Source organism: Mandrillus leucophaeus, unplaced genomic scaffold (genome assembly GCF_000951045.1).
Source record: "Mandrillus leucophaeus isolate KB7577 unplaced genomic scaffold, Mleu.le_1.0 Scaffold639, whole genome shotgun sequence".
NCBI lineage: Eukaryota > Metazoa > Chordata > Mammalia > Primates > Cercopithecidae > Mandrillus > Mandrillus leucophaeus.
The window spans coordinates 957,008-978,111 of record NW_012106908.1 but is presented as its reverse complement, the minus strand read 5'-3'; the positions used below and the strand labels follow the sequence as shown (position 1 = coordinate 978,111).

Below are 21,104 nucleotides of genomic sequence, written 5' to 3'. Positions count from 1 at the left end.
CAGTGCAGCCCATGAGCTAAGACACAGCCCCAAAAGTTAAACGCATCTGACCACCTGTCATCACGGTTCAGACCAACATTTGGGATCAAAGGCCTAAAACCAAGTGGGCTGACCCAGTGTGGTAGAACACAATGAGGAGGACAACAGGAAGTGTCCAAACTCCCCCAGCCCAGGAGCATCCATGCCTATGTGGTCTGCCTGAGGCTCCATAGCATGCATGAGGCCTGGGACGTGCGGCTGGGCAGGGAGCAGGGCTCCAGGCTTGGGTAGCCAGTGAACATGGAACCAGAACAGATGCTCAGGAATAAGAACAGAAGGGGAACCAAGCTGAGTGAACAGAGATGGGGGTAAGGGTGGGCAAGGGCAACAGACAAGAGCCCATAAGAAGACACTGGCATCAGCACAGATGCCCAGCAGTCAGCTGGATACACTGCACCTGATTCCAATCTGCAGACAGCAGGCGATCCATCTGGAGTATTTGGGCAGGATCGAGACTGGGCTCAGGGAGATGAGGACCTTAGTAATGGGTGGGGAAGGGGCAAGCCACAGGGGACCAGACAGTAGCAACAGTTGCTACCACTCTAGGGTTTTCTCTCCATGCCCACCCGACTTGTGGAGCAGCTGAAGGCACAGGGTCTGATCTAGACCTGGGATGCTGGGTTTACAGGTTGCTGCCTGCCAGGTCGAGAGAGGGCCCAGCAGGGCTGAGTTTACATTGGGACCACTTTCCAGTGTAGTGTGGTCAGGTTCTCCAGATGCGATATGTGCTCCCATCCCCAATCCCCGAGTGCCAAAGATAGTAATTAAACAGCTGAGGTCCATCCCTACTCCCCACTTCCTGGGGCCTTCTGTTCCCTCATGGGATGCTTCCTTTTGCAGAACGAGGCTCTGTCATGGATCTCTGGTGCCACAGCACTAAGGCAGGAACACCAGGTGGCGGCAGGGCATGGTGGCTCACACCTGTAATCCCAGCACTTCGGGAGGCCCAGGGATGGATCACTTGAGGCCAGGAGTTTCAGACCAGCCTGGCCAACACGGCAAAACCCATCTCTACTAAAAATATATAAATTATCCAGGCATGGTGGTGGGCACCTGTAATCTCACCTACTTGGGTGGCTGAGGTGGGAGAATCGCTTGATCCCAGGGGGTGGAGGCTGCAGTGAGCTGAGATTGTGCCACTGCACTCCAGCCCAGGTGACAGAGTGACACCTTGTCTCAAAAACAAACAAATAAACAAAAACAAACAAACAAAACAAAACATACACACACACACACACACACAAAAACAGGTGGCTGGGCACCACAGAATGGGTAGTCCAAGATCCTCCAACTAGCTCTGAGTTCCAGCGGCATCCCATGGCCTAGGTTTTGGATTCCCAGCCTGTAAGTGAGTCTATAGCTTGATGGCTCTCCCACACTGAGCCTAGACTAGTGCTGTGCCGCAGCCAGGGGCTTAGCCCACCCTCCCACACCCATCTGATTTCTCATAACTGTCATATTTGGCTCGGACTCCACCACATTGTCACAGTCTTCAGGAACTGCAGAGCCTTAACGACACAGTGGCCGACACTTTGACAAATTACTAAAAGCTCAGCTAATAGGACTAAAGCACTTGTTCTAAGAAAGTCGTTTTATCTATATTTAAGCCCAATATATCCTTGGATAACTCAACTGACAAAGGTACAAGCCCATCGAAGGATGGCAGATGAACTGACAGAATCTGTAGATAAAAGAAAGCAGGTCAGCTTGATTCACCACCGCTGCCAGAACACCCTGGAAAGAGTCCAGGCGATTGCAGCGCAGAAGCACAGAGAAGTGGTAATTACAACTGTGGCATCACTATGTCTCTCAGAAGGAAAAAAAATAAAGGCACCTTTCAGATGTTCCCCCATCAAACACGAGGTGCCTACCTACTATGTGCCAGGCACTAGCACACTTCCTTACTGTTCACCAGATCCTGGGATTTGCTATCATCCTACTATCATTCTGCTTGCTTAGGCAGAAAGACCAGTGCCTTCATCTCTGAAGTGGAGGGAGATAACACACTACCTGCCTGATATGTGTCAGGAAACTCTCTTCTACCAACCAGGAGAAGCCTGCTCCAACCCGACAAACCAGGAACTGGTGTGCAAATAACTGGGCACAGGCTCCAGTCTACCAAGCCTCCCCAGAGGCGTGAACCTGGGCCAGGTCAGGTCATTACCTCTCCTTAGACCTCAGCTGTAAAATGAGGACTTCCGGGGTCCATTCCTGAGGAGGAGGAAGGGCCGTGGCAACTGAAAGGGAGAGCAAGAGGATCCCAGGGTCAAGCCACCTTTATCTGCAGTTGCCAAGGTGCAGAGAAAGGGCACAAAGCAGTCACTTAAAGAACATGGGCTGAAGTGCCCTGATCTCCTGAAGAGATCAGGAGGCACCAGCAAGCTCTCATGTCTTCCCTGGGAGAGCTTCCCCATGCCTTCTGCTTGTGGAGTGCACAGAAAAGCCTCCATCCAGGGCCCGTTCTATTGCTCAGCCCCCAACTCCCCTGCTTCCTGTTGCATAGGAAGGCTGATCTAGAGGCAGAAGTCAGACTAGACCGCAGGTGGGAGATGAGGCAGCTACTGCAAGGGTCCAGGTGAGACTGTGATAGGACAAGAATTATGGTCTTTAAAACAGCAGGCACGAGTGGGTGACACTTCAAAGGCAGATTCACTTGACAAACTTAAAGAGGAAGGACTCTGTGTTTCGCTTTATTAGCCCGAATGATTGGGGAATAAAAATGGAGAGGTGGTTTAGAGGACAAATAGGGGAATTCAGCTTTAGATACACTGAATTCCAGGTGGCAGCAGATAATCCATGTAAAAACTGTACAGCAGGATGAAGACAGAAAGACCATAAACCAGCAGGTCTATATTTTTTAAAAAAAGACTTGGTGATACTTCTGCTGGTATCCCTTCTTAATTCTGTTCCTATGATAATGTGGCAAAAATATCATGGGAGAGAGAATAACAAAAATATATATGTATTTCAAGAAATACTCCAAAACCACCTAATAAAGTTCAACTCCTATGCCTAATAACACCAAAACCTGACTAGATAGAATACCCAATGCTCGCAAGGGTGCAATAACAGACACTCTCATACAGGCTGGAAGAACAAACCCTTCTGGAAAACAACTTGACAATATGCATCAAGAGCCATAAAGCGTTAATATCTTGCCCTATAATATTACTTCTAGGAATCTATCCTAAGGACTATTCAAAAGAAAGCAATGGTATGTGATGAACAATTGAGGATATTTGGTACATGAAGATGCTCATTATCCATAATAGCAAAACATTGGAAGCCACTTAAATATCCAACCACAGGGGGAAAATTAAGAGCATTATAGGCTGCCGGTGAAATTATTATACAGGCATTAAAATGTTAGTTATGAAGACAGTGGTAACAGAGAAATCTTTTTCTTTCCCATTTACCATAAGTTTAAATGAAAAAAGAACAGAATATGTTATACAGACATTATAACAATAACTTCTGTGTTAAGATGGCAGGATTCTGGGTGAATCTTGGATGAAAAATAAGCCACTGAGAGTGTTAAAATCAGTTGAGGGGGTGGTACCTTGGCTCCGTCCACACTGATGATCCGATAGCTGTTCCTTGTGACATCATAGAAGTAGGAAACGGTGACCGCCTGCTTGCTCGCAGGCATCCAGTTCTTCTTGGTGTTGGGGTCAATCTGGAAGACATGCGCTCGGGTGGTGAAGATGGGCTGTTCTCTGCAACAGGAGAGTGGGCGTGTGAGTTGAGAGAACATGACTTAATGTATAATTTATGATTTCTAGGCCACCTACTGCCCCAAAAGATTTTAAATAGCTTATAGGGAAACATACATATGCATGAAGACAATTAAAATAAAAGCAAAGAGAGAAGAAAAAAAGAGACACCAGTGAGTAGTTTTTGCAAACCACATTCCACTTAGCTGTTATCCCCTGAGATTGCAGGGCAATTGGTGTAATGAACAATTTGCTTAAAAGGCAACTCCTTGTTCAGTGTTTTTGAGTCCCTGTCAAGTGTCCTATACTTTTTCTGACATCCTGTTGTCATTTTTAGGATTTTGGAACCAATTCATTTTTTAGAATTTTGCAACAAATTTTGGGGGATTCTGCAACAATTTTAGGATTTTCCAATCCATTTGCAGCTTAATGTTATATTTCTATTAAGTACTTCTCAAATTTGCAGTAACTTATGAATGATATAATTTTATCTTTTTTTTTTTTTTTGATATGGAGTCTCGCTCTGTTGCCCAGGTTGGCGTGCAGTGATGTGATCTCGGCTCACTGCAATCTCTGCCTCCTGGGTTCAAGCAATTCTCCTGCTTCAGCCTCCTGAGTAGCTGGGATTACAGGCATGCGTCACTGTGCTCAGCTAATTTTTGTATTTATAGTAGAGACGGGGTTTCACTATGTTGGCTGGGCTGGTCTTGAACTCCTGACCTGATGATCTGCCTGCCTCTGCCTCCCAAAGTGCTGGGTTATAGGTGTGAGCCACTGTGCCTGGGTCTCTTTTTTTTTTTTTAAGGAGACAGTGACTCACTGCTGCCCAGGCTGGAGCGTAGTGATGCAATCATAGATCACTGCAGCCTGGATCTCCGAGGCTCAAGCAATTCTCCTGCCTCGGTCTCCCAAGTAGCTAGGACTATAGGCACGTGACACCACACTTGGCTAATTTTGCAGGGAGGTGGCGGGTAGAGACAGGGTCTCTCTGTGTTGCCCAGACTAGTCTTAAACTCCTGATCTCAAGTGATCCTCCCACCTTGGCCTCTCAAAGTGCTGAGAGGGCATGAGCCACTGCACCTGGTAATATGATAGAATTATTTTGTGTCTCTGTATCTCTTCAGTCTAATTCTGGAACCATTCACCAACCTGACCAAACCTTTGAATTTTATGTTTCCAACTCATAAACCTTTTGAGTTTTATGTAGAATTCATCAAATCCATCCCTTCTGCTATTCTTGCCTCTATATTGTTGCTTTTTCACTCCACATGCCTAAAGCACTTTATGTGATTCACCAGATTTGCATATTACCTATGTTTCTTTCTGTTGAGTAGGGAATTAGATTTTGATAATAAGTATTTAGAAATAAGGCAGATGAATAAAAATTGTAATGGATTTTACTGCATTTCATATTTTAAGCTATCTACTTCACAAAGTAATGCAAAATGACAGACTTATCACACAATATGTTTAATCTGAAGAAAGTATCTTTACACAAACTCTCAAAAATCCTTTAAGTGTTCAAAATAAGATACGAATAGAAAAAAAGCTATCAACATGTAAAAATAGTCCCATTGTTGCGGATCATGAGGCCAGGAAATCGAGACCATCCTGGCTAACACGGTGAAACCCCATCACTACTAAAAATACAAAAAATTAGCCGTGCGTGGTGGCGGGCGCCTGTAGTCCCAGCTACTCGGGAGGCTGAGGCAGAAGAATGGCGTGAACCTGGGAGGCACAGCTTGCAGTGAGCCAAGATTGTGCCACTGCACTCCAGCCTGGGCGACAGAGCGAGACTCCGTCTCAAAAAAAAAAAAAAAAAAAAATCCCATTGTTTATAAAATGCTACAGATTTAATAAGTACTTATTACAGACACAAAATTAAATTAAAAGGTAACTTACACAATTTTTAAAATCTTTACAATGTCAAAAGAGATAACATAAAAGAGACATAGACAAGAAGATAAAACAAACAAAAAATAAAACAAAGGGAAAAGAGAATTTTAAGTGTTCTGGTCTCTAGATGAAATAATTTTAGGCGAAGCAGTCTTTGAATCCATCCTGACTGTAGAATACTCATTATTAAAATTTTAAGAATGCTCTTGAGAAACTTTTCCTAGAGAACCAATTTGCCACTTGAGCTTCATATAAGGGCTACTGAGTAACACCAGCAGCCTCAACCATCAACTGTGGTTTTGAAGAAAAGCAGCCATCTTCTTTACGCCTGTTTCTCCACGGGCATGCTATTAATGCTGCTTCAGTGGAGCTGTTCACAGAGGCCAGCATTCCAGAACAGAGGCTAGCAGCATTCCTTGCTTCCCGAAACTTCCCTTCCAGGTCCCCTGGAGCAGGACAAGTGCCTCTGGGGCTGTGGATTACTAGGGCATTTTTATTCCCTCAACAGAGACCAAGTTCACCCACACACTTAATGCTAAACCAACACCCTTCCAGCAGCTGGGTGACAGCTGTTAGAAACAAAAGGAAGATTCTCACTGTAATTTCCTGGATCTGTTGTCAAGAGAGGCCAGCCGATGGGGAGTGTGTGCATATCAATGCAAGCCCTCATATTCCGTCCACATGATATGATCCAGTCTGCCACCTGGATCACCCAGCTGTGCCACTCTCAGCCCAGCACCATATTTTGCTAGTCATCTAAGTACAGCACCATAAAGGAAAACACTTCCTCACACAGTATTCTCTTGCATATGTGAAAGGAAGGAGCGATTTAAAGGGCAGTAACTACAGAACATTTTTTGAAGAATCAAATTATGCTACAATATCTGCCTCATTGTCAGAGCACTAAATGGGCTGGGCTGGGGGCCCATGGGTTAGAGAAGAGCCTTCCTGGGAAGGGACCCAGATTTTCAGATCTTCCCTCCTATTCCCTACACCAGAAAAGAGGTTTTGGCATGCTTAGACACGTGTTTCCTAAATCTCCACGACAGGAATTAGCTGGTACACTTACTAAAAATACTTGTTCCCAGGCCCCATCCTAGCCCTCTTGAACCTGGCTCTCCAAGGAAGGACCCAGGGGGCTCCACTTCTAAGAACTCTAGGTGATTTTTATTTTCAAGGAAGCTAGGGAGACATTCACATTAGATATAATCAGATGATCTAAAAAAGAAAAAATAAAGAAGTGGCCCCTAGAGCCAGCATCTCTACTCCAGAATGACACTGGTGCCTGAATGACAGAGGAAGACTCCAGAAAGTTCTCCCACAGCTGTGGAGGGGGCTGGAGGTGGGGCAACAGGGGGACCAAGAACAGGGTCTCTAGATGCAAAGGATGGGGGTAAGGGAACAGGCAGAGCTGTTCTGGTCAGGAAGGAGGGTGGAGATGAGTGTGGCCTGTTGTGGCCCAACAGTGGCCTTCCACAAGCACTCTCTGTCCCTGAGGCCTACACGAGGGAGGAAGTGAGGAAAGCAAAGTGGAAAAACGGAGGAGAAGGCACAGGGAGCCGAGAAGATGGCACAGCTTCCTGACCAGGCACAGGCAAACCAGCCAGCTGTCTGCTAGGCATGATCCGGGTCAAAGTGAGCAGACAAGAGGGGCTCCATCTCCAAATCTGCCTGTTCAGCTCTGTGGATGGACTGAAGTCATGGTGGGCTGCCATCAGAACGCCCAAGTAGAAATGCAAGGATGCTGGCAGAACACAATGGCTCACCTGGCTACACTCTTGGTCACCATGGACAGGCCCTCTGCAGGGCAAGTGGCTGCTCCAGAGTAGGGGGAGGCACAGAGACCTGGGAGGGGTACTGCAGGGCATCCTGGCAGCTCCATTCTGAGGTAGTCACCATGGCAGGAAGCTATGGTCCTCCTGAGGCCAAAGACCTGCATTCCTCATCCTTGAGCCCCTGGGCAAACAGGGGAGGATTGCACAGCCAGTCTGGCAGGAAACTACCTGCGGCTCTGGGATTTCACATGAATAACCAAGTCTGGGGGTACTGGGGAGTTCTATGCTATTCTTCTACAATCCAAAATGTCTGACGATATTTTAAGAAAAGGCAAAAAAGGAAGGCAAGGAGAAGAAAAGCTCGTAACTGACCTTACCAATGACTGCTTACCATTCTGCTAGGCCTGCTCTCCACTTTGAAACTGCAACAATCCTACAGGGAAGGGGCTGAACAGGTGGGGAAACAGGAACTCAGAGAGGCCAGGTAACCTGACTTGCTGACTTGGGTAACACAGTACATGACAGGTCTGAGATTTGATGTTTTTTGTTGTTGTTGTTTGTTTTGTTTTTTGTGTTTTTGTTTTGTTTTTTTCAGATGGAGTCTTGCTCTGTCGCCCAGGCTGGAGTGCAGTGGCATGATCTTGGTTCACTGCAACCTCCACCTCCTGGGTTCAAGCAATTCTCTGCCTCAGCCTCCCAAGTAGCTGGGATTACAGGCACCCGCCACCACGCCTGGCTAATTTTTGTATTTTTAGTAGAGACGGGGTTTCACCATCTTGGCCAGGCTGGTCTTGAACTCTTGACCTCGTGATCCACCTGCCTCGGCCTCCCAAAGTGTTGGGATTACAGGCGTGAGCCACCGCACCTGGCAATTTGACGTCATTTCTAAGTGACATGGAAACCCTCCCTCTTAACCATTATGTTACTCTTTCTTCCTACAATAATAGCTGTCTGTAGTAGGCAGCTTCGGATGTGGCTCCCGGTGACCTCCACTCCTAGTGTTCACGCCCTTATGGAATCCCTTCCTCTTGAGTGTGGGCTAGACCTGCAACTTGCAAAGGTGATGGGACGTCATTTGTGTAATTAAGTCACATAGGATTATGACATCTATCTCCTACCAGGCTCTCTCAATAAATTACCTTGTTGGTTTTGATGAAGCAAGCTGCCATATTAGGGAGATCCACCTTACAAGGAATTGAGGAAAGACTCCAGCCAACTGCCAGACAGGAACTGATGCCCTTAGTCCAACTCCCTTGGAGGAATGGAAATTCAGCCAACGACCACATGAGCTTGGAAGCAGATCTTTCCACAAGTGAGCCTTCAGATGAGACTCTAGCCCTGGTCAACACCTTGATTACAGCCTTGCAAGAGCCCCTGAAGCAAAGGGCCCAACTAAGCTATACTGGACTCCAGACACACAGAAATGTATTTTGTTTTAAGATGCTATGTATATGACAGTTTATTACGTAGCAATAGAAGAGACATTGTCCTTCACAGAAAGTTTACTATACACCAAGCAAATCGAACATATTCTCATTTAATCCTCCCAACAGGGCTGTAAGTGGGCAGTGCTATCCACACAGAAAATCAAGGGTCACAGGATCACTTCAGGCAAACTGAACAAATCTTAACACCTTTATGGGCAAAATCCAAATACAAACCTCACCACAAAATTCAGAAAAGCAGACCCTGACTTTGAAAGAGTATTCTACTTCACCTGAGAAAGCAAAAGAGCTAGAAGTAGGACATAGAAGTCATTTCCTCCTGTGTGCAAATCAATATAAATAGAAAGATTTAAGAGAATCAGAACTTTCCAACCCGCATTTCCTTCCCAGCAGGGAAAAGCTGAAGAGAATGTATCAGAGGACAGAAATTACCTTCATATCCAAATTTATTCTCCTTCCTTTGATGTTCAATGTTCAGAGAGTAAATTTCAAATATACTCCCATTCCTTCTTCAGTGCTTTAAATAGAAAGCAGATGTTTCCGGATGGCAAAACACTTTAGACAGACAATATAACTTACCGTTCCTTGCATAGTTTCTTTGGAGCTGAATAAACACCAATTGCTGTTCACTGAACACATTCTGGAACCTGACAGTAATTGTTCCCAAGAATAATTAGACACTCTGTGCAACATATGTATGTTTGGAATATGAAACCACTCAGCAAAGAGACCACTCCTGCTTTGAACAATTTCTGGCTCTGGGTGAAATAACTCTGCAAAGAATTGGCATGACTACTTTTTGCAAAGAAAAAAGAGGGAGAGAGAAATGATGTTTTAACTTATCATAATTCTTCACTTGCAATGCTTAGCTCCACATTTTTTTCTGACATAAACCTACAAAATCCAAAAATTCTTATTTTTCCTACTTCTATTTGATTTGAATTAAAACTAACCCTTCAGACATTATTTTACAGTATTACAAAGTCTCATAAGGTGCCCTAATTAGTTTTTGTCTTGAGTCTTAAACCCCTCCAAACACCATCTACTACACCAACCGACAGGTCTTCCTCTAGTCCAGATGGGTCATGCTCTGCCTGCCCAGATGTAAAGGCTTCCCTGGCTCTGTCCCCAACAGGACCAGCTCCCAGTGCTTTGCATGAATTATAGGCTGGCCCCTGACAAACCTGGCCCTGCCCTCTCACCAGAAGGGCTTCTGCTGCTTTCCTTCTAGAACTTCTGAATCATCTGTACTTTCACACATCCCAGCCAATGCATATGCCCATCACTGGACCCAACACATCCTCCCTTGACTATCCCTTCATGTACTGTCATAGTATCTTGTGAAGTCTGATTTGTGCTCTGAAGACACAGGCCATTGACTGCTCACCCATCACAAGGGATTGGAAGCATGGGCTCATCTGACCACTGACCCACACTCTATGTGGTCAACAGGCTACAACAGCCAGCAGGGCCAAATCCTCAGAACCCAGGACAGAGAACTGAAGGAAAAAGGAAATGTGGACAGAAATTTTTTTCTTGCACATCCTCCCATGCAAAGAATCTAACTTATAAGCATATTGGAGTTCTACTTTTATACAAAATCCACATAGCAACGTTATTGTTATTTGCAGATAATAGAATTGCACATAGAGAACACCCAAGAAAATCAACTGAAAGAGTATAGTAATTAAAATTAAGTAAAGTGGCTAGGTATAAAATTACTACTAAAAAAAAATCAGTAGCCTTCCTAAATACACAAACAACCAGATAAAAAATATAATAGATTGTCTGGCTGGGCAAGGTGGTTCATGCCTGTAATCCCAGCACTTTGAGAGGCCAAGGTGGGCGGATTACTTGGGGTCAGGAGTTCGAGACCATCCTGGCCAACACGGCAAAACACGTCTCTACTAAAAATATAAAAATTAGCTCGGTGTGGTGGTGGGCACCTGTAATCCCAGCTACTTGGGAGGCTGAGGCAGGAGAATCGCTTGAACCAGGGAGGCAGTGGTTGCAGGAAGCCAAGATTATGCAACTGCACTTCAAGCCTGGGTAACACAATAGGTGAGACTCCGTCACAAAATAAAAAATATATAATAATAGATTTCCTAAAATCCCATTTACAGTAGCAACCAAAAGGATACAACTTCTTGGAATCTATTTACGAAGCATGCAAGATCTATGTTTAGAAAATAAAAGTAAGCCAGGTACAATGGTGTGCCCCTATAGTCCCAGCCACACAGGAGGCTGAGGCAGCAGTATGGCTTGAGACCAGGCTCTAGTACACACTATGATTGGGCCTGTGAATTTCCAATGCATTCCAGCCTGGGCAACATAGCAAGACCAATATTTTTAAGAAGTCAAATAAATAAATACAATAAGAACAAAAACTTCTGAGGCACACAGAAGAAAACTTTAATAAGACATATTCTTAAATGGGAAAGCCAAAACAAAGCTGTCAATTATCCCTAAATATATAAATCTAACATAATAAAAATAGTAGTATTATTTTTAGAACTAGACAGGGTTATTCTTATGGAAAACTATGTGAGGACAGCCAAAATATTCTGAAAATGAAAAGCAATGAAGAGTTTTAGCCATCTCAGATATTGAAATACATTATTATAAAGTTATAGCAAACAAGGCAGAAGGTCTTAGTAAATAGATAAATAATGGAAGAGCATAGAGTCCAGAAATAGAAGCCCAAAGAATTCAGTGCATGACACAGGCAGTATTGATCATTAGTGGAGACACAGAAATCCTGTTACAACAATGCACAGCTACCTAGGAAGAGTCTGCATCTGCTGGACCTTAGCCAGATGTCTGCCTCCTTGCCTGGTCTGAGCCCCTTCAAGGAGGTCACAGCTGCCCCATTCTATTAAAGTTATTTTCTTCCTGTCCCCAAACTGACCAATTAACAAACCTTACAAATTAGTGATCTGATAGAAGAAATACTTGTCACAAATCCTCCTAGTCCTCTGACTAGGGATTCCCTTTTTGGGTCACATTTACACCAGGGAATGGATGAGGCAAGTGCCCCTGATGAATACCGACAGGCTTTATTAATGACACTACCTTATTTCCTAGAGTGTCTGACAGTTTTTAAGGAGCTTTGAACACATATTCTCCTACTGGTCCTCCTGAGATGTGGGTTTGACAAAGTTCTGGGGCTGGTTCACAGCTAAAGGCTGCCCCAGAGGAGCCATCAGATCCATTCCCATGTGCTTTGGAAAAGGGTCCCAATTCTCCAAAAGGGCTGGATGGGCCCAGGACAGTGGGTGAGGACCTGGACAGCCAGGAGGGAGACAGGTAGAGTTGTGGAGAAGCAAAGCTGAGATGGAAAGCAAATATGGGCATGGGGGTGTGGAGGGGGAGGTAAAGCTTCTCTGAGGATGCAGGATAGGTAAACATTATGGCGGTGGGGATGAGTGAAGTGAAGGGGAAGTCTAGGACAGGGACAGAAGAGAAAATAAAACAAAACTCACTAGCAACATAGCAATGCCATCTTATATTCAAACAGCACCCCTGCACAGAAACCCCTCTCCCACCTCCATACATATACATCTCCCTCCACCTCAGCCCAGAGCCCAGCAAATCTGCTAGGTATAGCAGATGAGGGAGGAAACAGCTATTTAGGCACCAGAAGTGCACTCAGAGATCAGCAAGGGCCACTGTGTGGCACAGGAAGCAGGTGGCAGGAGACGAGGTCTCAGGGAGGGCCAAAGCCAGATAACCATGGAGCCTGAGCCTCAGGCTAAGGAAATAAGTTTTTATCTTGGGACCAGCATCTCCCTAATGTGCTCTGTGGAGCTATTTTCTCTTCCAAATACATTCCAAAAAACATATACGTAGGAAAAACATTAAAAAGCATTTGGATAGTCATTCTCATAATTATGTGCTATCACCTTCAAGAAGTGTTCTCAAGCCAAGACTGCCAGGAAATAGCTTGGGGGCTGCATAATACACAGGTATCTTCCTGTGAGCCACAACAAAGGTGTATTCTTGCACTGACAAACCAGTCACTGCATGGATGGTTACTTTCTATCCACAGTATGTTGTCTACAGAAGGAATCATCTCAGGATTTCAACGTATATTTGTTTCTGTAGATGGTATGGTTAACCTTTATACTATAAAAATTCATCCCACTTTAATCTATCATGAACAAAGGAAGTTTTAAACAAAAAGCAGAGTTTATGATTCACGTATGAACCCCACAAGCCAAGATCTGGAAAACATCCAAGTGATTCCTTTTTTGTTTGTTTTTTTGAGACCGAGTCTCTCTCTGCCACCTAGGCTGGAGTGCAGTGGTGCAATCTCGGCTCACTGCAACCTCTGCCTCCCGGGTTCAAGAGATTCTCCTGCCTCAGCTTCCTGAGTAGCTGTGACTACAGGCACCTGCCACTACACTTGGCTAATTTTTGTATTTTTAGTAGAGACAGGGTTTCACCATATTGGCCAGGCTGATTTCGAACTCCTGACCTTGTGATCCGCCCGCCTCGGCCTCCCAAAGTTCTAGGATTACAGACATGAGCCACTGTGCCCAGCCAATATCCTAGTGATTTCTAAAAAACCAGGTGGTGTGCTGCCCAAGTCACAAGGATTAATGATTTCTGAGACAGTTTTTAATTCAAGAGAGCACAAAATCTTGCCGAAGGAACAGTTTGTGTTCTTCCTTTTGCTATAACACATTTGTGTGCAAAGATTTTCATATTACACTGTAATGAAACAAATTATGGAAGACATCATGCCATACCTGATATGAGGGTATGACTTGGAAACATTATTCTTAATATTGATTAGATACGGTTTTTTTTAAAGGACTGGTAAAATAATGTTTTCAATTTTAAATACTGAGGGCTTTTATATTCATCTACAATAAAAATGAAATTAGATGTCTACTTATATACTTTGTTCTTAAGCTGAAAATAATTTTGTTTTATTCTGTTACAAAGCATTCACCTACAAATGTGAATAATCTCACAGCAATTAATTCATCTGCGAGACCATATCTTGCTGTCCACTTCACCTAAGAGTCTGTTGTATTTTATGATCGGTTGATCTTCCACTAGTGTTTCAAAATGGGTACATTATTCCATAGTAAAATAAATTTAGAAAATGCTGAGCAAAGGAGTGGCACAATCAGCACTACAATTTAGAGGGATCCCTGTGGCACTTCTATTGAAGACGGGCTGAAGGGGGAAGAGACCGGAAGCTATTACTGAGGCACTTCGCAATCACCCAGGCACCGGGAGATGGAGGCCTGGCCTAGAGTGGTAGGGACGAATGGAAGGGAGTGGGTTCCTGAGATTTCAAAATGGCGTCGGGACAATTTCCAGTTTCCAGTTCCGCACGTGAAGAGCTTGGAAGTCGCCACTTCATTTTAACAAGTAAAAGGCCGGGCACCGTGGCTCACGCCTGTAATCCCAACACTTCGGGAGGCCAAGGCAGGCGGATCACCTGACGTCGGAAGTTTGAGACCAGTCTGACAAACATGGAGAAACCCCATCTCTACTAAAAATACAAAAAAATTAGCCGGGCCTGGTGGTGCATACTTGTAATCCCAGCTACTCAGGAGGCTGAGGCAGGAGAATCGCTTGAACTCGGGAGGTAGAGAGGTTGCACTGAGCTGAGATTGTGCCCCGAGATTGCACCATTGCACTCCAGCCTGGGCAACAAGAGCGAAACTCCGTCTAAACACACACACACACACACACACACACACACACACACACACACACCCCCAAGTAAAAAGCTGAACAAGGCTGGGCGCAGTGGCTCACGCCTTGTAATCCCAGCACTTTGGGAGGCCAAGGCGGGCAGATCAGTTGAGGCCAGGAGTTCGAGATCAGGCTGACCAACATGGTGAAACCCCGTTTCTACTAAAAATAGAAAAAGTAGCCAGGCGTGGTGGCCCGCACCTGTAATCTCAGCTACTCGGGAGGCTGAGGTGGGAGGATTGCTTGGGCCTGGGAGGTGGAGGCTGCAGTGAGCCAAGATCACACCACTGCACTCCAGCCTGGGCAACAGAGTGAGACTGGCTCAAAACAAAAAAACACACGGAAAAATCAACACCTCTTCTCTGCTCTGTCACAGAAGTGGGGTCACAGGGCAAACCACTGCCCCCAAAATTGGAGAGACAAGCAGGTACAGAGAATCACAACTTACCAGAGCAGAAAGCCATTAGCAGAGACCTCTGTGGAAACAAGTGCCAGGGCAGGAAAGCCTGAACTATAATTGTGGAATTGCTGAAGGCTCAGTGTGGGTAGGTCTCAAGAGTTAAAAACTCCAGAGGGACCCAATCATAGGGGTGGGGGGAGGGGCCTGCCCACTGTCTTGAGTTTTACTTCCAGGAGTTTTACCAGGTTTTCACACCGAGCATCAGAGAAAAATCCCCTCATGCTTCAGGCAGGGGGAGGGGAATGCAGCCATTTTAAAATACACCAGAGCACCTGTTCTTCCTAACAAGCCCTGCCCTCAGGAGAAACTAATTTACCAGGGCCCAATCAGCTGGGGTACTTACTATCAGTGCCCAACTAAGCTGGAGGAAGGGAAATACCCAACTCCAGCCCGCTTCAACCATCCTGTCCTACCTAAGCGGAGAGAAAAAAAATGAGAAGCATTGGTGAAGTTCACAGTCCAGGGGCACAGGCTCACCTACAGACTGAGACATAGTCATAGGGCTGTGGAATGCTTCCCCTCCCCCGGATCCTACCACCACATTACTAAGGGCTTATTTATGCAGTTCACTTCACACAGGACAGCATGTCTACCTTTCACCAAAAAATTACAAAGCACACCAAAAGTTAAAAATAAATAAATAGTTTGAAGAGACTGAACAAGTATGAGAACTGGAGTCGTAATATGGCAGGCATGTTGGAATTATTGGCCCAGGAATTTTTTAAATGATGATTAATATGCTAAGGGCTTTGATGGAAAAAGTAGACAGCATGCCAGAACAGATGAATAATGTAAGGAGATGGAAATTCTAAGAAAGAATCAAACAGAAATACTACAGATTAACAACACTGTAACAGAATAAAGAGTGCCTTTGATGCATTCATTAGTAGATAGTACAGGGCTAAGGAAAGAATCTCAGTCTTCAAGGCAGCCCTTATTAAACTGCTTCTGGAAGGCTCAGGGATTAGAAGTTCTGAAACTTTCAAAACTGAAAAGCAATGAGAAAAGACTGAAAACAAAACAAAAAACACCAAAAAACAGAATAGCCAAGAAATGTGGGAAAACTGGAAAAGGTATAACATAGGCATAATAAAAATACTAGAAGGAGAAGAGGGAAAGAAAAATCAGAAGCAACATTTGAAGCAATAATGACTAAGAATTTCCCCCAAATTAATGTCAGACACCAAACCACAGACCCAGGAAGCTCAGAGGACACCACGCAGGATAAATGCCAAAAACTATACCCTAGGCATATCACATTCAAACTTCAGAAAATCAAAAATAAATTTAAAATCTTGAAAAAAGCCAGAGGAAAGAAACACCTTACCTACAAAGGAACAAAGATAAGAATGACATCTAACTTCTTAGAAACCATGCAAGTGAGAAGAATGGAGTAAAATACATAGTGTTAAGAGAAAAAAGCACTCACCAACCTAGAATTTTGTACTCTGAGAAATTATTGTTTAAAAATGAAGGAGAAATAAGGACTCTCAGACATACAAAAATGGATGGAATTTGTTGCCAACAGACCTGCTTTACAAGAAATGTTAAGTGTTTCAGAAAGAAGGAAAATGAGATAGGACAGAAACTTCAATCTACATAAAGAAAGAACATCAGAGAATGAATAAGTGAAGGTAGCATAAAAACTTTTTTGTTATTCTTAATTGATCTAACAGATAACAGTATGATCAAAATAATAACAATATATGCATATATGTAAATGAAGTGAGTAACAGGATGACATAAGCGATGGGATGGAGGAGTTAGGATTATTTTGTTATTATAACAAATTACTTGTTCTACCCATGAAGCAATATAGTGTTATCTGAAAGTGAGCTTGGATTCATTGTAAATGTATACTGCAAACTCTATGGCAGCCAGTAAAAAAGTGAAAAAAAAGAAGTATAATTGATATGCTAAGAAAGGAGAAAAAAATAGAATCATATGAAATGCTCAATTACAAAAGGCAGAAAAAGTGTAGAAGAAAAAATTGGAACAAAGAACATGGGCAATAAATAGAAAACTGTAACAAATAAGACAGATATTAATTCAATGATATCAAATCACCTTAAATGTCAATATACTAAACACACACAAGATAGAGATTGTTAGAGTGGGTTAAAAAATAAGGCCTGACTACAAGAAACCCACTTTTTGTTTTTCTTTTTGAGACAGAGTTTTGCTCTTGTTGCCCAGGCTGGAGTGCAATGGTGCAATCTTGGCTCACCACAACCTCTGCCTCCGGGGTTCAAGTGATTCTCCTGCCTCGGCCTCCCGAGTAGCTGGGATTACAGGCACAGGCCACCATGCCCAGCTAATTTTTGTATTTTTAGTAGAGATGGGGTTTCTCCATGTTGGTCTCAAACTCCTGACCTCAAATGATCCGCCCACCTTGGCCTCCCAAAGTGCTGGGATTACAGGTGTGAGCCACTGTGCCCGGCCACAAGAAACCCACTTTAAATATAAAGACATATATAGATTAAAAGTAAAGGATAGAAAAACATACACCATATAACACTAGTCAAAAGACAGCAGGAGTAGCTCTATCACTTTCAGACAGAGCAGACTTAAGAGCAAGGAAAGTTATAAGAGATAAAGACAGTCATTACCTAATAATAAAGGGGCCAATACTAAAAGAAGACATAACCTTAATGTGTATGTGCCTAACAGCAAAGTGTCAAAATACATGCCAAAACTAACAGAACTACAAGAAAAAAAATTAGTGAATCCACGATTATAGTTGGAAATATCAACAGCCTTCAGTTAGAAATGGACAGAGCCGAGGCTGGGTGCAGTGGCTCACGCCTGTAATCCCAGCACTTTGGGAGGCCGAGGCGGGTGTATAACTGGAGAGTCGGGAGTTTGAGACCAGGCTGGCCAACATGGTGAAACTCTGTCTCTACTAAAAATACAAAAAACTAGCTGGACACCACCAGGCAGGTGCCTGCAGTCCCAAGTACTCAGGAGGGTGAGGCATGAGAATCGCTTGAACCCAGGAGGCAGAGGTTGCAGTGAGCCAAGACTGTGCCATAGCACTCCAGCCTGGGTGACAGAGCAAGACCCTATCTCAAAAAGAAGGAAGGAAGAAAGGAAGGAAGGAAGAAAGAAAGAAAGGAAGGGAGGGAGGGAGGAGTGGGGGGAGGGGGAGGGAGGAATTCGAAGAGGCAGAAAATCCTTCAGTACAGAGTTGAACTCAACATCACGACATCAACTAATAGGGTATAATTGGCACCTACAGACTATTCATCCAATAAGAGTAGATTGCATGTTCTTTTTCAAAGTGACATGAGGCCGGGCACGGTGGCTCACGCCTGTAATCCTAGCACTTTGTGAGGCGGAGACGGGCGGATCATGAGGTCAGGAGATCGAGACCATCCTGGCTAACACAGTGAAACCCCGTCTCTACTAAAAGTATGAAAAAAAATTAGCCAGGCATGGTGGCAGGCTCCTGTAGTCCCGGCTACTCGGGAAGCTGAGGCAGAAGGATGGCGTGAACCCAGGAGGCAGAGCTTGCAGTGAGCTGAGATCGCACCACTGCACTCCAGCCTGGGCGACAGAGTGAGACTCTGTCTCAAAAACAAAACAAAACAAAACAAAACAAAACAAAAACAAAAAAAAACCAAAGTGACATGAAACATTCAAGATAGACCATATTCTGGGCCATAAAACACACCTCAACAAATTTAGAAGAATAGAAATTATATAATGTCTGTTTTCATACCACAATGGAATTAAACTAGAATTCAATGATAGGAGTGGCCAAAAAGTAGAAACAACTCAAATGTTCATCAACAGATGAATGAATAACAAAATGTGGTATATCCATATAATAGAGTATTATTTGGCAATAAAAAAGAAATAAAGTAGTGATACAGGATATAGATATTATTTGATAATAAAAAAAGAAATAAAGTACTGATACAGGCTATAACAGGGATGAACCTTGAAAACATTGTGCTCAGTGAAAGAAGGCAGTCACAAAAGGCCAGACATTCTATGATTCCATTTATATGAAATGTCTAGAATAGGCAAAAAACCTATGGAGAGAAAGTAGATGAGTGGCTGTCCAAGGATAGGAAGCCAGGGTAGGGGAAATTAGGAGTGACTGCTAATGGATTCTGACTTTCAGGGGGAATAAAAATGTTCTATAAAATTAGACTGTGGTGATGGTTCCAAAGTCTCTGATTATAGTAGAAAAATAAATCAATGAATGTATACTTATGTGAATTGTATATTATGTGAATTATATCTCAATAAAGCTGTATTAAACTTCTAGGAGTCCACTGATTCAGACTGAGCTTCTGCACTCAGTCCCAACAGACTAAACAAAAATGGAGTCACTTATGCTAAAGTTCCAGGTGACCATGCCAAAACTAAGTGGTTTATCTGACCTTTCAAGAAATCAGGACAGAGAATAGCCAAATCCCCACACAGGCCAGTTTTATCAGACATGATAAGGAAGCTCCCTCCACTTTAACCTTTCTAGGGACAGTAACTTTGAAACAACCATCTGCTTTTTGTTGTTTCTTGTTTCTGCTTTCTTCAGCTCTTTTCTGTCCGTACATACTCAGTGTCTACATTGCAGGGTGGAATTCTCTGAATCTCTTCTGATTCTGAGGGCTGCCCAATTCAGTAATTGTTCTGTTAAATGTATTTTGTCTTAAGTTTTTCTTTTATCAGCTGTTTTGCTTTAAAAAAAAAAAAATCAAACGTGGAGGATGAAGGAGAAAAAAGACTCAGTGACTCTAAATTGCCTGGCTTGGGCAACTGAGAGGAGATTTTAGTGATGTTGGGTGTGCCTTGCCTGTGAACCAACTGGAAGAGATGTTGGAAAGTGAGTGGAATTTCTTTTTGGGGTGACTGCAGGGTTAGACGACAACACTGGGGAGCCCACAGCAGCAACCGAGAAGAAATCACAGTGGATGAAACCACTCAGGGAGGGTCTGCATAGAGAAAAGAGGAGAGGAACAACCAAACCAGGGAGGCGCCCAGGTCAGGGGCAAGAAAAGGAACCATCCTTGGATGAACACAGGGCCAAGAACACAGTAGGAAAGCCAGGAAAGAGTACTGGAACTCAAAGTTAAGTTCAGGATCATTCAAGTTGACTGATCATTCCAAAAAACCATTTGGCTGTGTTAGAAGTAAATGCTCGGTGCTGCGAAGTGCAAACAGCACTCAGGCAAGTTTTCTCAGTAAGGCAATTTACTTCTATAGAAGGGTACATCTCATAGATGGAACAGTGGTGAGAGCACACCAGACAAGGGAGGGGAAAGGGGTCTTCTTCCTAACGCAGTTAGTCCCTACTGCTATGTCTTTCCCCTATTGGCTAGGGTTGGACCGCACAGTCTAAGCTAATTCCTATTGGCTGTTTTAAAGAGGAGAGGGGTATGAGTTGGAGTGGTGGAGTGAGTAGTTTTGGTGGGAGGGACGGTTACAGAACAGGTGACTAAGGATGACTAAGGACAGAGCAGGTGACCAAGGATGACTAAGGTCAGAGCAGGTGATACAGGCTAGGAGGGGGTTGTTTACTGAAACTAAGGGCAAGAAGGCATAAAGAACGAGGAAGTTAAACTTTAAAATGGAGAACAAAGAACCAGGGAGCTGAACATACTGACATATTGGTTCTTTGAAGAGGAACTCAGAACTCATTGTACTTAATAACTTTTCCACGCTTGGATTTTAAAGGAAGTTAACAGGCTAAAACCTCTGAAGAGGAATTTTACTGTATCCTACAGTTACATATCACATTAAAAGCTAACTTGTTTCGGCTGAGCATGGTGGCTCATGCCTGTAATCCCAACACTTTGGGAGTCCGGGACGACAGATCACCCGAGGTCAGGAGTTCGAGACCAGTCTGGCCAACACGGTGAAACCCCATCTCTACTAAAACTACAAATTAGTTAGGTGTGGTGGCGTGTGACTGTAATCTCAGTGACTCAGGAGGCTGAGGCAGGAGAATCGCTTGAACCCAGGAGGTAGAGGTTGCAGTGAGCTGAGATCATGCTACTGCACTCTAGCCTGGGCAACAGAGTAAGACTCTGTCTAAAAAAAGAAAAAAGAA

At 43.9% G+C, this 21,104-nt stretch overlaps 1 protein-coding gene across 1 annotated transcript in view; it reads right to left on the bottom strand.

Annotated features, from left to right (window-relative positions):
* The window catches only part of HOMER2 (homer scaffolding protein 2), a 158,951-nt gene that overhangs the window by 33,789 nt on the left and 104,058 nt on the right, over positions 1–21,104 (bottom strand). The window contains exon 2 of the mRNA XM_012000673.1: positions 3,599–3,755. Coding sequence (XP_011856063.1) covers positions 3,599–3,755 — 157 coding nt within the window. The remainder of the gene's footprint in view (positions 1–3,598; positions 3,756–21,104) is intronic.